Here is a 17,439-nt window from a genome sequence, read left to right as displayed (position 1 = left end):
TAACCCTCAAACTCAAAAGAACCTTATTCTTGACGAAAAATTCAGACGAAAACGAACTCTTTTATTCAAGAGACAGCAAACAAAAAACGAAAACAAATTCTTTTATTCCAGATGGTATGATTTCCATGCCACCATCAAGCCAACAACATTACTATTTGTGATCAGACTGACGATTCATGCCACCCTGCAGAGCTGGTGCTGTCACCACTCCACGATTCTGTGACGCATTTCCTTTCCACCCTAACATTCATTGAAATTAATTAATTAATTAGGAATGATCTTCAAATAATATTTTTCAAAGATAATTACGCGTGTATAACACATATCGGTTGATCTAACTAGAGTGGATAATCAGGTGCAACGAGACGTTCTATCTAAGTAATTATATTGGAGGGAGCATGGAACAGCGCATGTATGTACCACTGGCAACATCGAAACCACGGTTCTGGAGCTCACGGTATTCTTGGCACAAGGCACAGGGGTTGTAGAATAAATGAACGCAGCAATCGTTGCAAGGTTTTTCCTCCAACATGTACTGCCCCCTCAGTTTGGTTCGATAGCCGCAAGTAACGCAGAATGCTAAGTTAGTAAAGTGATTAATTGCTGCATATAAACATCCATGCTGAAAACAACCTGCATACGCATGCAAATTTTGTTCACTTCCGATTTCAACATCATCGTCAAATTTTAATCATTTAATTTAGGGCTCATCTTGGGCTGTTTCCGTATGAAGCGCCCATGTTAGAGTTAAGTATGTGCTTCTATTATGAAAATATTGAAAATTTTATTGACAATATGACTTTAGCCCCAGAAACTTAAGTTTCTTTACATAAAACCCGATATTGTCTTTTTATTCTAAATAAGACCCAATGATTAGGCTCCACATAAGCAAATTCATTAATTTTGTTTGCCTTTACACATTTTGCATTTTTCAGATGCCTAAAACACCCCTAATTACAGTTTTAATGTAGACATTTAATTCCCTGCAGATTTGAATGGAGAGATTAATGGAAAAAAATGCATTAATTTAAAATCATTGCATATTAATATATCCTAACAATTAATGGAAAAAAATGCATTAATTTAAAATCATTGCATATTAATATATCCTAACAAAATGTATGTTAAGACAAAAAAGAACTAATAATGTTAATAATTTACCTATAAAATAAAAAATGTTATTTGATTCAAAATAAATTTATCTATATTTTATATAATAATATAGGTAAATTATTGCACATATATATATTAGTAGTAAAATGTGCCCAATATATATAAATGCATGAAAATAATTTTCACATCCCGGCCCGGGCCGGATCACTTCCCGGGCCCGCTTCACCACCGTAGCACGATATTGTCCGCTTTGGGCTTACCATTCCCTCACGGTTTTGTTTTTGGGAACTCACGAGCAACTTCCCAATGGGTCACCCATCATGGGATTGCTCTAGCCCCCTTCTCGCTTAACTTCGGAGTTCCTACGGAACCCGAAGCCAGTGAGCTCCCAAAAGGTCTCGTGCTAGGTAGGGATGGGAATATACATTTAAGGATCACTCCCCTGGGCGATGTGGGATGTTGACCAATCATTCAGGACGCCTCGACACGTGCGCTAGAGAATCATAGTGTGGACTCCAGGTGAGTGGATCTTTTCCTTTTTATCGTACATATTATTGAGAGTTCTATCGACACTTTTAAATTTATTAGGTATATTACCTTCATATAATTATTGTGAATGCTTGAAGTACCTATATGAATTACGAATGGCTTGATCCCTGTTTAGGGTACGTAGGCAGTCTAACGAGACGTTAAATGCAGCCATAATATATTTGAGACAAAAGCCTTATTTGGGAAATTGAGTAATGCGAAGGAAATTGGTAAAGGCAAGTTTTAGTTTTGTGAATTAGTTAGTTAATTAGTGTTAATTGGGTTGTCATGGATAATTATCCCTGAAAATAAGTAGTTCGGAAGTAGGGCGTTATTGATTGTACATTTCACACCGTATTATTTATAATTGAAAATGCTACAACATGGTTGAGTATTAGATTGCATCATGGTATATCCATATGTATACTACTTGCATATAATTATTGGGAATGCTTTCAAGTGCAAAGGTGAACGCAGGACACCCAGGTAAGCTTCAGGTGAGTACATGTTGATGTTAATGATGGTAGTGAGTACGATTGTGTTGAGATATAGTATAACTCATAAACCTGCACCCCGGTGTTAGTGCTCCCGCCCGTGGCCTGGGCACAGTTCTTCACGTGATGTTCACCTCCTGCACCTTACGCTCACCTTGGATCCAAGGTAGGTGCACAGTCCTGTCGTACATACCACTTTAGGTGGTTCCGACTCGTAGGTGACCCGCGATTATTCGCACAGTCTTCACGTGATCGTAGCACTTGAGCGTATTTATTTACACCCAGTCCTGTCATACAGACCACTTTAGGTGGTTCCGACTCGTGTGCAGGTATACGTTGAGCTATTGGTTAGCCATGATTGATGAGATATGGATAAGTCGTACAGGTCACTATAGGTGACTTCGACTTATATGTTAGACCATGATTGATGAGATATGGATAAATCGTACAGGTCACTATAGGTGACTCCGACTTATATGCTAGCCATGATTGATGAGATATGGATAAGTCGTACAGGTCACTATAGGTGACTCCGACTTATATGCTAGCCAGGATTGATGAGATATGGATAAGTCGTACAGGTCACTATAGGTGACTCCGACTTATATGCTAGCCATGATTGATGAGATATAGATAAGTTGTACATGTCATTTTAGATGACTCTGATTGATATATCACTTTGTATTGATTAAGTTCATTTGGCCTACTTATTAATGTATGGTGGAGTTGATGGCAAACCGTGGTTTTGGTCATTTCTGAGTATGGTTTGGATATATGTATATATGTTGTACTGTCATATAGAAAACGATAAGGGAATTACAGTGAGGGGTTATTACTGTTAGAAAGGTAATAGTTTTGGTAAGCTTGGTTTTACTGCTTACTCACACTTTCTGTTTTGTACCCCTTCAGGTTTTAACTGCTGAGTTCGTATCGACGAGGATATATAGCTAATCTTAGTATTGGTGGCTACTTTTAAGGGTATGATTCTTACCCACACTATTGTACCTTACTTATGCTTTGACATCGCGTGTGAAATGGGTTCGCTCCCACTCGTAGCGCACTCTGGTACTTAGACACTTTTAGATTCAAATTTATTCACTTTTTATACACTATCACATTTTATGGCTTCGTCACCTTCCAGGTGTCGGCCAGCACAGCTCGGTTCAGGGTCCAAGTGGACTTTCTGGGTCGGGGTGTGTCAATAATTCACCTACAAATAGAGGAAATTTGATTAAAAAATAATATTTCTACTACTTTATTTTTTTATTTTTTTATTTTTTTTTAGGAATTTCAATTTCTTTTTTTATTTTTATTACAAACATAATGTCCCTACAATATAATTTACCTATTGTTTAATCTTATAAGAAAATAATGTATCTACTATTTTATTTTTATTTTTTTTGTCGAATATCTATTGTTTTATTTTAATGGAGATAATTTGTCTTGGTTTAATTTTTACAAAATAATTTAGGCACTGTTTAACTTTACCAAAATAAAGGAACTACTATTTTAATTTACCTACAAAATAAATACTTGATTCAAAATTAATTTACTTACATTTTACATATAATTATAGATAAATTATTTTTAACACGCATATATAATAACAAACAAAAAATGCCTAATGTATATAATAATCTAGGAGAAATAATTTACTTACAACATAAAAGAATATTAATTGGTTCTTTGTTGTTTTTATCAAACAATATTATTTGATGCAAAATAATTGATTGTACAAAGGATTTTTTTTCCATAGGAAAAATGTGCCCATAATTGTTTATGAACATGGCTAAATTAATATATATATATATATGTTCCTAATATTTATCATACAAGAAAGGTAAAATTTTCATATGGGGTTAATTGCTAATCATAATTAGGCTGAGTAATAGTATTTATTGACATAATTAGGGTTTTGTGGCATAAGTTGTAAATATGTGATGATAATTGATTACATATTTGTTTACATGGTATTATATTTGAAATTTGAGTTTTATTTGAATGTTTAATATTAGATGGGTTTTTATTTGAAAAATAGGAGTTTCAAGAGCGTTTTTCTAAACAACCCAAAATTTTATTATTATCCAAGTTTAGATATCAAGTTACTGGGTTCTTAAAAGAAACATTACTGGTTTGTCCTTTGGAGACAATCTCTGCAACACGCCCAGCAACAACGCAAGGACACCAAAATCCCAAGCAGCCTACAGTCCAAATTACGTTATATATAGGTTTAGGGTTTGTATGATCAAATCATCAATCGGTACACATTCATATACCAAACAAGTAAACATGGTATAATTGATTTAGCTAGCTAGACGGGAAGGGAAGAGAATAGAAGCTGCGCTTACAGACATTGCAGTCACTGAAGCAGTCAAGCAGGCCAGTGCTCCATCCACCCGACATCTTTTTCTGCAAACGGTTGGGACATATACCGATATACGCACATACATGCATGCATATATACATAAGATTATGAGTATGAATATGGAACTGACTATGGTGTTTAAGATTGATATAGAAAAGTCATAATCTTTAAGCTATTATGTATTAGTATTTCTGCAGGAAAAGTACATTGAGGTTCTGCATAAACCTTGTGGGATTGGAACTTAAGAATTGGTTTGGGACTGGTGTTTCAGTATTAGTAGTTAAGTTTGAATCCTAAACCTATTCAGATAGGGAATGGTTAAGAGAGTACTATATAAGACTTGAGCCATTGCCCTTACGGGAATGCGGTTCATTGAGATCTCAAGTCCTATTGATTGAGAGAGCCATTGTGTTTTGTTAGAGGGTAGAAGGTTTCGAGTTTATCTTGCTGCAATGGCATCATCATCTGGAGCAAGTTCTGCAGGTCAATTTCATGCTTACAAATCTACAGTTTTCTTATCTTGATCTTCTGAGAATTGTGATTCAATTGATTGAATCTTTATCCTTGTAATATTATTCTTACAATATAATCGATGTTATTGGAATCTGCGCTGGACTGCACTATGCATGTTTGACTTGACGTGCATAATTATCTTTATATGGATGATAGCAATGGCAGATGAAGAAGGATATATACGATGCAACAGGAATAAACACATGTTTCATGACCCAAAAAAAAAAAAAAAAAAGAGAGACAATGTTGATTGATGATTAGAACTGTTCATTTTGTAAGTTACTCTTTGAAGTTAATTACGCACAAATCAATTAAATTAAGACATTTCATTGTACAATTAAAATTGTCATAATTTGAATAAATAACTGATAAATGTGATTTGCCTCTTCAGTAAAGAATAATCAGATGATAAAAATAAAAAATAAAAATCTTCATTTTAGCTAATTTTCTATAAATATAATTTTGAATGAGCCTATTGACTCGGCAATTTAGACAAAAATGAAATTGTGAGGCTTGGAACTTTTGAGTAAAGACGAATAAGAGGCCCTAATGAGTGAAGTCATGAGTGGGTTTACATACAAACAAAGCAAGAGGCCCTAAGGAATGCTCCAGAAGATAGATTATTACATACAAAGTATGTATTGAGTTGGGATGTCAAGATGTGGAGGTTAAATCGGATTCTCAGATCATTCGAATGCTTAATGGGGAATATGGGATTGATGCTACTTTGGAATGTTTTATTTATGATATTGGGTTATTGGTATCTCAATTAGGAAGGGTGAGGTTTGTGTTTGTTAAGCGGAATGGAAATGCCGCTGCTCACGCTGTTACCTCGTATGTTGCTTCACATGAAGGTGTTTTTCGTTATGATGCTTTTGGTCCAAAGTTTTTGTTTAATATTCTAATAAAAAATGTAAACGTATCTATTAGAATCTAATAAAGTCAACCGTTTTGATCCAAAAAAAAAAAAAAACAAACTACAAACAAAGCAAGAGGCCCTTATGAGTGGTTTTGCATCTTTTCCCTTTTGTATTATTATTCTGGTTCATGGCTGTCACTTCAGACCCACAACGTAGGAGTGAGCAGGGGAGGGGAGGGATCACGTGTCTTTCCCCTTTCGTATTATTATTTTGGTTCATGGCTGTCACTTCAGACCCACAATGTGGGAATGAGGAGGGGTTACGTGGTTTTTATACATCTGTAACTACCTCCTTTTCCTTTTTGTTTTAGCTGCTTATCGCGAACAAAAAGGTTGTGTAACTTTGATGTTACGTTTTATTCAACGTTGCAGGTGTTTTAGTTGTTATTTTTTTAAATAATTATTCAGATCTTTTATTTTTAATCTCAATATTTCTTTTTTTTTTCTTCATATTATTTAGTGATAGAAAAACAAGTTGCAAGTCCCTTAAAAATAATATCATGCGTCATGCTTGCATCACTCATGACCATGCCACATTGATATTTGGAAAAAGATTCTCTTTGGATCCTTCACTCCAAAGCCTAGGGATCAAATGATCTGAATCTTAAAAATTTGATCTAATGGTTAAAAATAAAGAAGTTAGTAAAAAATTTTAAAAGCTTTGGAGGGAAAGATTCGGAGATGATCTCTTCCCTTGATATTTTTGAGACGAGGGATGTTCTCCTTTCAAGAGAGGGGAATGAGTAACACAATGGGTCATATATAAATAAGTTGCGGATATTCTTTTTTTTCTTTTCCTTATAATAGCATGTGGTTCAATATACTAGTAGATTGGATGTTGAGTTTTTAACCATACATTCTGAGTTCGAAACTTCTCCATCTTTTAAATTAATATAATAGTTTTACCCTCTCCCTCCCCTTAATAATAGTAGTTTTTTGTTCCGTTGTTCCATAACAACCTCATTCCAAGTCCAAAACACATTAAACAAACTGAACTTGAGTGACTCAAACGCAGTAATTAGGGATAGAAGCATTATCTTGACCAATTACCCTAATTTACGTCTCCATAAATGCATAAACTTTATGTCGGGTTGTTTATTTTATTTTTTATTTTTATAACACTAAGGGGAGGGGGTGGGCTTAGCCTCAAAATGGACTAGCAATAATGTGGTTCAAATTCGTCTTTGGTGAGAATCGAGGCTAAGACCTCTCACTTACAAGTGACGAGGAATACCACTAAACCGTAATACTAAACAACATATTCAACGTACCAGTGGTTTCTTCATGAATTTGGGATTTGGATGCAATTTAGAATTTTCAGAATAATTAGGGTAGGGTACGTGGTTTCTTCATCAATAGTGGGCTAAAAAAAATACAAAAGTAGGCCAGTGGGCTCGGATTCTTGGAAGAAAGGCCTCGAGCCTGGGAACGCGTCTAACTGTTGGGCCCACCAATGATGGCTCCCATTAGCAAATTGGGGTTCGGCTTTAGACTTAAGAAGTATCTAGACCCCGATTTGCATTTAATGCGGGCAGGGCGGGCCTCCAGCGATGGTAATGAGCTGCCCAGGTGGTGTATCCTCTGTGGGTAGCGTGCACCGTATCCAACCATGTACGACATCCTCAATTCAAAATTACAATTATATCCTCATAATTTAGTATAATTCTACAAGCACCCTTGTTTATGTGTCCTCCTGATGATGGTCATTTAGTCTCTGTGTGCTATGATCCTATATTTCGATCACAATTAACAATGTAACAGCAGACTAAATATGAGTATTAGGGAGTGATTAGTTATTGCCAGGTAATTTGTTTTAGTGGAAACTTATATATAAGCTCATGCTTTGGATGTAAAAGTTAAATCAGAATTTACACAAAAGAAATATAAACAAAAAAAAAAAAAAAAAAAAAAACAATTCAAGAGCTCTGCACTTTCTCTTTCTCCCTCTCACTCTCCCTCTCGATCCTCTGTGTTACTTGTATGTTGATTAAGGGCCTAGAGATTTCGATCTTATCAATGGTATCATCCTTCTCAAATCCTAGTTTCCTTCGTGTCCACGCCCACCCGACCCGTTTTCTTGCCATGGATGCACGCCTCTCCACTGCAATCAACTCATTTGAAGCTTCAATGCGTGCTGCAATTCGTGATGCGATCCACGAAGCTATGGATTCTGCACTCACCGCCATTCACAAGGTTGTGAATCCTGTACTCACATAAATTCATAGTGACCTTGCTCAGTTACACCATGACTTGGCTTTCGGCGTCGAGGGAGATTTTGATCCAGCTTCGATGTGTTCCTAGGAAGCTGAATCGATCGAGGTCGGTCACCAAAAACCTCACAACGAAGACGGCAACCCATTGCGAATTTCGTCAACAATCCACAATTATTCCATTCCGCCATTGCTTTCATCTTCACCGATGTTGCGAGCACTGGCAAAGTCGGCCGTCAAGCCACACTCGAACAACTCTGCTGCATCTACAGTGTTGCTTCCGGAACCCAAGACGATGATCTTTGCTCCGTAGCTACTCCATAAACACTCATTCTCCGATACTACGAAAACTGGACCTGAGTTAGTTCTTAATTTGAGTATCATTTTAGCAACTCCGGAGGCTAAATTCCCTTCTTTTTTGACTGATTACTATGGTGCATACGTGAAAGATAAATTTGGATGGGTTAATTGGTATCTTGTGGGTAAATTTGTGAAGAAAAATTTCTATGCATTGCATCTGTTTGATGATATGTCTAAGAGGCATAATAGGGAGAATATGTCATTGAGTAACAACCTGGAAGCTTTTGATATTGTTGTACTTGTTTGTCGTTATTTACCTAAAGATCTTGCTGCTAGTTTCACTGAGGAGAATGGGACTTTGGGTTATATCAATGTTATCAAGCAGTTCCTTTGCTTATCACTGTTACACATCTGTGCGTTCACAGTCATGGCCATTTCCCAACTTGACTATTCTATTTTCACCAGCTTGTTATCGAAATTGAATCAGGAATTGTGTAATAGGGTTGATGTGCACCTCGATGCTATTTTATTTCCTAATTGCATAGCGAATGACAAGATTTTGCAGCAACCGGGTTGGTGTCACTCTCTAACTGATCCTTGTGACAGTATATCTTATCAAAGGGTTGTCTTCAATTAGAGGAACAAGTTCAATCAGAGGAATTATCAATATGGTTGATGGAGATGCCCTGCATTCTCTTCTCTTTCAAGGTAGTAGAAGAAAATGGGAAGAGAAAGGGTTTCGGGTTTTTTTCAATTTGACAAAGAGGACTCAGCTATGGTTGCTGCTAGTGCTCTCAATGATACAATCAGTAAAGGGAAGAACCTATATGTATCGATATTTGTTCAGGAAAGTACGAATGATAACAGGCTCCGTATCTTTTCCAACACTCTGAACCCTGCATTGTCTCAGGATGTGGTCTGTTACAAAGGTCTGGAACTTGCTACAAATATTACAGAAGCATGTAACAATCATGTTTTTGGTCAAATTGTGCTCTTGCTGGTGCAAATTGTTACAATCATAATCAGGCTCTTGGAAGAATATGCTAACTTGAAAGGGCTTCAAGATGGACATTTCAGACAAGAAGAGGAAATGCTTGCAATACTCAGCCATAAACACAGAAATGACCCTCTCAAAATCAAGGAAATCATTTCCATGGTTGCCAACAATCTAACAAGTCTCCTGAATTTAGAGATTGAGTTCAAGCTTCTTTTGTAGGAAGATGGAACAACTACTGCTTCAATCTTATTTTTCCTGGTTTATGGAATGCATTTCAAGGAGCAATGGAAATCTCGGACAACACCATATGTGACTGTGCCTGAGCAGCATTGTGTAAGTCATCATGTTTTCTCTTACATGATTGGTAAAAGATGGATTTTGGTAGAGCTGGAGTTGCATCATAAGAAAACTAGCAGACGTATTTGGATGCTCACTTTTGGTAGTGAAGAGGTAATAGTATTCATGCCAAATCTATGAGTTGATGGTGCTAGTGTTTGTGCATGGTTGTACGATTATGGATGTATCTGCAAAGTCTATCATAAGCTAAAAGTAATTTTGTTAGACAATATGGCACACATCAATGTATTGGTTGCTGCTGGTGTTATTTCATTTGGTTGTTGCTGGTGTTATTTCTTTGCCTGTTCTTCAGGAAGGATGTCCATCATATTTGTCTTACTGCGAGTGTAAGTTGGCAAAATGAGCTGTTTAAATTTTTGGAACTTGATACTACTCAGCCACCTTATGTGTTCAAATGCCAACTGCCAACTATACACCTTAATAGAGGTGATGAAGGACATGGTTGAAGCTTTGGGTCTGCTCAGGTCCTCTAAATCTTCCATGCATAATATCGGTGTTGCTTATGACGGTTTAAAGTTTAATGATTTCAGCGATTCAGAAAGAATTGTAGTTTTCAATATCCAATATAGGCTAGTCCCATCCATCAGCTTATTTCAGAAAATGGAGTTTTATGACAATTAGACATTAGGTGGTCCCAATATCACTGAAAAAAGCTATAAGATGTGCTTCCACGAGGGGAAGATGACTGAGAAAGACATCATTCCCATGGGTGGCTTCCCTCACTGTGGTGTGGTGAAGGATGGCTACATTCAGAGCAATGAATGGTGTGTTGGACCTAAGAAGAGGATAGTTAATCTTAGGTAGTCTCTTCTCAATCAGACCGCTCGTCTTGCCCTTGAGGATATCAAGTTCAGAACCATCTCTAAGGCTATAATTATTGGCAATGGTCCAATTGCTATAGTAGCTGCATTGGTTGAGAATCTTTTGGCAGGTTCCCTGGGAGTTGGCCCATTTTCTCCATTTGATGTTGTTGCATGCTTTTTGGCAACTAGCATTGAAATTGAAATGATATCGTGGGTTGAAATTTATGAAGAGGCTGCAGGTAACAATTGTTCACTTACCAAGTTGTGGGGAGCTACCATAACCAGTTCAGGGGTGCTGTCAGGCTCATCTCCTCAACTTGTGAGCTACCTGCTGATTGTATTTGCAGTCCATGCAGCTTCCCTTCTATTGCAAGACTCCTTAGTTTCTGCTCGTTCAAATAAGTTTTTCAATTTTCAACCTTGAGGACAAGGTTGTTCTTTAAGGGGGAAGTATTGTTATGATCCTATATTTCGATCACAATTAGCAATGTAACAGTAGACTAAATATGAGTATTAGGGAATGATTAGTTATTGCTAGCTGGCAATTTGTTTTAGTGAAAACTTATATATAAGCTCATGCTTTAGATGTAAAAGTTAAATCAGAATTTACACAAAAGAAATATAAACAAAAAAAAAAAAAAAAAAAAAAACAATTCAAGAGCTCTGCTCTCTCTATCCTCTGTGTTACTTGTAGGTTGATTAAGGGCCTAGAGATTTGGATCTTATCACTGTGTGAATTATCTCATGGATTTATTGTACTCAATGGTAGAAAGTTAAGGTTAAAGTCAGACAGGACAAGATCCAAACCTAGCAGTTGACTTGTCTTGATCACCAATTGCCAACGGCCCAACAGTGGTAGTTTACTCGTGCAGAGAGAAAAGACGTGCGGAAATCATCTTAATATAACTATGATTTTAATCTTGTAAATTCAGTGTATTTTTAGTGTTTGAATTAAAACAAACAAGTATATACAAGTAAAAACAAAGAAATGTGCGGAAATCATTTTCCCGTAAAAACTAAATATAAATCAAGAGTAGATAACAAGATATATGAATGGTAAAAGCATTACATTTTGAAATCTGGGACTGAAAACTGAAAAGCCCTTAACAAGGGGTCGCAATCAGTTTGACGAAAAGTTAGGTTTGTGAAGCAAATTGTAATAGGGGTGTGCTATACACACACCTTATTTTACTTCTTACACAACCCTTGATAATTTATATCCGTTGATTTTCTTCAATTCATCTGATTCGACGACCGAAATTTAAAAAAAATATATGAGAAGTAAAATGGATTGTGTAGACATCACACCCCATTGTAATATGTATGAAGGAAGTGTATGGGAAGAAAGAAATCCATCATCTCACTCTTAGGCTCAGCCTCTGAGCACATGAATGATTGATTGAGGTGGTGTACATATTGATCTTCGATTCGGTGTTATTTTATTTTATTTATTCAATCTATAATGACCAAAAAAGATGGGCGTACTTTTGGAAATCACTAGCAGGTGTACCTGAGCATGGTCATGGAATTTTAAACTTTGTTCAAGGAGTGGACAGTCTTGAAAATACGTGGCAAAGAGCATTGCTTACTATTTACTTTATATGTAACATCCATGTAAGTCTTGAAATTTTGTTCAAGTTAACAAAATTGGAGACATTGTGTGACAACCTGTCTCGATTTAATTTACGGGTTTTACAAAACGAAAGGTTAGTTTCGTAATTTCACTTTGGTTTTAAAAATGTATTTGAAAGGGTTTTATTTTGGATCTTAAATGGTGTGTCCAAGGAGGCCCAACCCTGATTTTCTGTGCCCAATTCCCTTTTCCCCCATCTACCACGTGGCAAACCTCTACCCACTTCCTTTATTTTTTCTCTTCTCCCCGAGCACTCACCTTATCCTTTCTCTCACGTACTCACTTTATCTCTTTCACCCCCTTTCCCTATCTCGCCGATCAAACTCGCACCCACGCACACCCAATCGAACCCCCAACGGCGATGCAACACCACCACCACCATTGTAGACCTTTTTTCCCTCTCTCTCCATCATCGTGAAGTTCTGGGACACCCAAAAGGCACCCAACCCAGGTTCAGCGAACCCGTGGGTTTCGAACAAGATTCTAGCCACTTCCAGCCATTCCATGGCGGATCTCAGGTACAAAACTCATCCTTATCATCTATACCTTCGTTTTGGTATATAGATCAGAGTCTAGGACGGCGTTTTGGTGTCAACTGGAGCATGAGAGGCTCCGGCCTTCTTCCCCGGTGAGCAATGGGTCAGAGACCCAAACCCAATGAACCAAGGCCCTTGGGTAATGTATAGGACTCGGGCCTTAGGCCCGTTAGCCATTAGACCTAAAAACCCAACCCGTATAGCTTTTAATTTTAATTATTTAGTTTTCTTTCAAAAACCCAAAAGAACTAGGCTGTGCCTTTAAGCCCAAGCCCGTGTAAACCCTTGGCTCGGGACCAAAGGGCTTCGACCCGTTGACCTTTAAGCCCAAACCTCTAAACCCAGTCAACCCAAATCTTTTCCTTGGGCCGAGCTTTCAAGCCCAGGCCCTCTGACCCAAAAACCCTTGGGCCTAACCAAGCCTAGAAGCCTAACTTGAACCAAGCCCAAATCTGGTTGACCCTACCCAACCGTTGACCTGGTCTGACCTGTTAACTTCGGTCAACGCTGATTGTTGACTTTGACCGTTGACCATTGACTGTCAGCGTTGACTTTTGGGTTGACTTTTTTGGATTTTGTACGGGACCTCTCATAGGCTAATTTCGACGTTCTGGATCCGTTTTTGACGTCCGTTTTCCCATATTCAATAGTTTGAATAGAGTTTTATTAATTGTACCATTTATGTGCTTGCAACTATTAGCGACGATTTCGTCCTTCCTATTTCGTACGGTTCTTCGACGACGGAGTATTTGTGAGTGAACCCTTCTAAAATGCATGTTTTAATAGTAGAAATGCATACATGAAAAAGCATGATTTAATGATTACTTTTAATGAGATATTATGCTTACTGAGAATATTTTGGAATATCATATTTTATCGAACTGATGTTCTTGGTAGTATATATGATGGATGACTATATATTGTTTATGAACATTCTTTTATACACTTCTTTATAGTATAGATGATGGATGACTTTATACTATGAAGATGTTTTGAGATATATGTACTTATGTTTGGAAAGACTATGTTCTATTTTATTATTATGTATATCAACTTGATCCACTCATGTTTGTTTTGCGTCCTCTCAGGACTTATATTTGAGGCGTACAATCCCGACATCAAGGAGTGTTATTTAGATCTATATATTACATAATGATTTGTTCCTTTTATGTCCAAACTGTATAAAAAACTAAGATTTGTTCATTTATAGACACCCAAATCCGTAACTCTGATAATGACTTCTCCTTGGTTTTCCACAAAGCCATCGAACATCAATATAATAACCGATTAGAAACAATAGAACCCACCACTTTAAGATACACGCAAATAGTTTAAAAAATTAGCGAAACAATAGTGATTTTATTATAACATTAAGAACTGATACAAACATTAAAATAATATTTGATAAAAGAGAGTCCACAATCTAAAGAGACTTGAACAAAACATAAAAAGTCAACTTGATTGAATACCATGGTGAGACAAGCCCACAAATAAGCAAATGAACACATAAAGTCTTTAAATTATTCACACCCAAACTCAACAGACTAAGATGACTCTCCAAAGCCAAAATAAGTTTATTCAAGAGACGGCAAACAAAAATCGAAAGCGAATTCTTTTATTCCAAATGGTATGAAGCATCAAGCCAACCTATTACTATTTGTGATCAGTCTGACGATTCATGCCACCCTGCACGGCTGGTGCTGTCACCACTCCAGGATTCTGTGACGCATTTCGTTCCCAGCCTAACATTCATTGAAACTAACTAGTTAATTAGGAATGATCTTGAATTAATAGTTTAATACTTTTTAAAGATAATTACACGTGTATAACACGTATCGGTTGATTTAATCTAACTATGGTGGATAAGGAGGTGCACCGAGACGGTGAATCTAAGTAATTGTATTGGAAGGAGGGAACAATGAATGTACGTACGAATGGCAACATTGAAACCACGGTTCTCGAGCTCACGATATTCTTGGCACAAGGCACAGGAGTGGCAGAAGAATTCAACGCAGCAATCGTTGCAAGGTTTTTCCTCCAACTTGTACTGCTCCCTCAGTTTGGTTCGAAAGCCGCAAGTAATGCAGAAACCACAAGGAATGCCGAATGCTAAGTGAGTATAGGAATTGATTAGTGCATACAAACATCCATGCTGAAAACAACATGCATCTTTTGGAGTTTACTTCCAATTTCAACATCATCGTCAAATTTTAATCACTTAATTTAGGGCATGTTTTGGGTTGTTTACGTACGAAGCGCTCATGTTCGAGTTAAGTACGTGCTTCTATTATGAAAATACTAAAAAATTTATTATATCCAGGTGTTTCTTATAAAATCCAAGTGCTTCATGGAAAGGAATTTGAATGTGCTCATCGAGAAAGTGACTAGTTAACAGGTGCTTCTCAAGAAAGTATTTTTAAATTTTTATGTTAAAGTTATTCAAAACAACTTTTGATTGACTAAGACAGAAAGCAAAAAAGCAGTTCAAAACCGGCCCTCAATCAAGTTTACATATCGAGTTACTGGGTTCTTAAAAGAAACGTTACTGGTATGTCCTTTGGAGACAATCTCTCCAACACGCCCAACAACAATGCAAGGACACCAAAATCCCAAGCAGCTTGCAGTCCAAATTACGTTATCTATGGGTTTAGGTTTTGTATGATCAAATCATCAATCGGTATGTATTCATATACCAAATAAGTAAACATGGTATAATTGATTTAGCTAGCTAGCCAGGAAGGGAAGAGAATAGAAGCTGCGCTTACAGACTTCGTAGTCACTGAAGCAGTCAAGCAGGCCAGTGTTCCATCCACCCGACATCTTTTTTTGCACACCATTAGGGCATATACATACACACACCATGCATATATATGCGATTGATGTTAATGGAATCTGCACTACACCGCACTATGCATGTTTTGGTTTGACGTGTAGAATTGTCATCATGGATAGCAACGGCAGATGAAGGAGCATTTATACGATGAAGTAGGAGTAAATACATGTTCACGACCAAAAAAAACGAGACAATATTGATTGATGCTTAGAAATGTTCATTTTTTAAGTTACTCTTTGAACTTAATCACGCGCAAAACCAACTAAATAAGGATATTCAATTGCTCAATTAAAATTTGTCATAATTTGACTTATTAACTTAGAAATGTGGTTTGCCTCTTCATTAAAGAATAATCAGAGGAGCAAAATATCTTCATTTTAGCTTCTTCTTTTTTTTGTAAAAATAAATTTTAATGAGCCTATTTACTCCATAATTTATACAAAAATAGAGTTATGGGACTGAGATCTTGAGTGAAGACGGATAATTAATATTTTAGTAAGCAAATTAACATCTCAGATGACGAAAGAATGCTCTAGAAGATAGATTATTACATACAAACAGAGCAAGAGGCTATCATGAGTGGGTTTGCATCATTCAACCTTGTGTTATTATTCTGGTTTAGATTATTACGTACAAAAATAGCAAGAGGCTCTCATGAGTGGGCCGGTCTGCATCAGTAGATTATTACATACAAACAGAGCAAGAGGCTATCATGAGTGGGTTTGCATCATTCAACCTTGTGTTATTATTCTGGTTTAGATTATTACGTACAAAAATAGCAAGAGGCTCTCATGAGTGGGCCGATCTGCATCAGTAGATTATTACATACAAACAGAGCAAGAGGCTATCATGAGTGGGTTTGCATCATTCAACCTTGTGTTATTATTCTGGTTTAGATTATTACGTACAAAAATAGCAAGAGGCTCTCATGAGTGGGCCGGTCTGCATCAGTAGATTATTACATACAAACAGAGCAAGAGGCTATCATGAGTGGGTTTGCATCATTCAACCTTGTGTTATTATTCTGGTTTAGATTATTACGTACAAAAATAGCAAGAGGCTCTCATGAGTGGGCCGGTCTGCATGAGTAGATTATTACATACAAACAGAGCAAGAGGCTATCATGAGTGGGTTTGCATCATTCAACCTTGTGTTATTATTCTGGTTTAGATTATTACGTACAAAAATAGCAAGAGGCTCTCATGAGTGGGCCGGTCTGCATCAGTAGATTATTACATACAAACAGAGCAAGAGGCTATCATGAGTGGGTTTGCATCATTCAACCTTGTGTTATTATTCTGGTTTAGATTATTACGTACAAAAATAGCAAGAGGCTCTCATGAGTGGGCCGATCTGCATCAGTAGATTATTACATACAAACAGAGCAAGAGGCTATCATGAGTGGGTTTGCATCATTCAACCTTGTGTTATTATTCTGGTTTAGATTATTACGTACAAAAATAGCAAGAGGCTCTCATGAGTGGGCCGGTCTGCATCAGTAGATTATTACATACAAACAGAGCAAGAGGCTATCATGAGTGGGTTTGCATCATTCAACCTTGTGTTATTATTCTGGTTTAGATTATTACGTACAAAAATAGCAAGAGGCTCTCATGAGTGGGCCGGTCTGCATCAGTAGATTATTACATACAAACAGAGCAAGAGGCTATCATGAGTGGGTTTGCATCATTCAACCTTGTGTTATTATTCTGGTTTAGATTATTACGTACAAAAATAGCAAGAGGCTCTCATGAGTGGGCCGGTCTGCATCAGTAGATTATTACATACAAACAGAGCAAGAGGCTATCATGAGTGGGTTTGCATCATTCAACCTTGTG

General features: G+C 37.0%; 1 protein-coding gene and 1 long non-coding RNA gene across 2 annotated transcripts; both read right to left on the bottom strand.

Moving 5' to 3' along the window:
* Window positions 1–151: 151 nt before the first annotated feature.
* Window positions 152–4,538, bottom strand: LOC137736772 (cell number regulator 10-like). The gene is made up of 4 exons (XM_068476037.2): window positions 4,484–4,538; window positions 4,265–4,336; window positions 421–633; window positions 152–240 (listed from the first exon to the last, which is right to left on the bottom strand). The coding sequence occupies exons 1-4, from the start codon at window positions 4,536–4,538 to the stop codon at window positions 152–154; spliced, it is 429 nt and encodes a 142-aa protein (XP_068332138.2).
* A 9,704-nt stretch (window positions 4,539–14,242) lies between these two features.
* Window positions 14,243–15,310, bottom strand: LOC148692079 (uncharacterized). The gene is made up of 2 exons (XR_015955140.1): window positions 14,701–15,310; window positions 14,243–14,510 (listed from the first exon to the last, which is right to left on the bottom strand). It is a non-coding gene; the product is annotated as an uncharacterized LOC148692079 (long non-coding RNA).
* Window positions 15,311–17,439: the final 2,129 nt, after the last annotated feature.

The sequence above is a fragment of the Pyrus communis genome, chromosome 13 (genome assembly GCF_041283825.1).
Source record: "Pyrus communis isolate YQ-2024b chromosome 13, ASM4128382v1, whole genome shotgun sequence".
NCBI classification, from domain to species: Eukaryota; Viridiplantae; Streptophyta; class Magnoliopsida; order Rosales; family Rosaceae; genus Pyrus; species Pyrus communis.
The sequence above is the reverse complement of the archived record's forward strand: the minus strand, read 5'-3'. Positions and strand labels throughout refer to the sequence as shown.

What these genes read in the sequence shown, in the direction of transcription:
- LOC137736772 (XM_068476037.2), bottom strand. Translation starts at nt 4,538, where the DNA reads ATGTCGGGTGGATGGAGCACTGGCCTGCTTGACTGCTTCAGTGACTGC. An exon ending in CTTCAGTGACTGCAATGTCT is followed by an intron (nt 4,337 to 4,483) that starts GTAAGCGCAGCT and finishes TTTGGACTGTAG; the next exon opens with GCTGCTTGGGATTTTGGTGT. An exon ending in TGTCTCCAAAGGACAAACCA is followed by an intron (nt 634 to 4,264) that starts GTAATGTTTCTT and finishes ATGCGTATGCAG; the next exon opens with GTTGTTTTCAGCATGGATGT.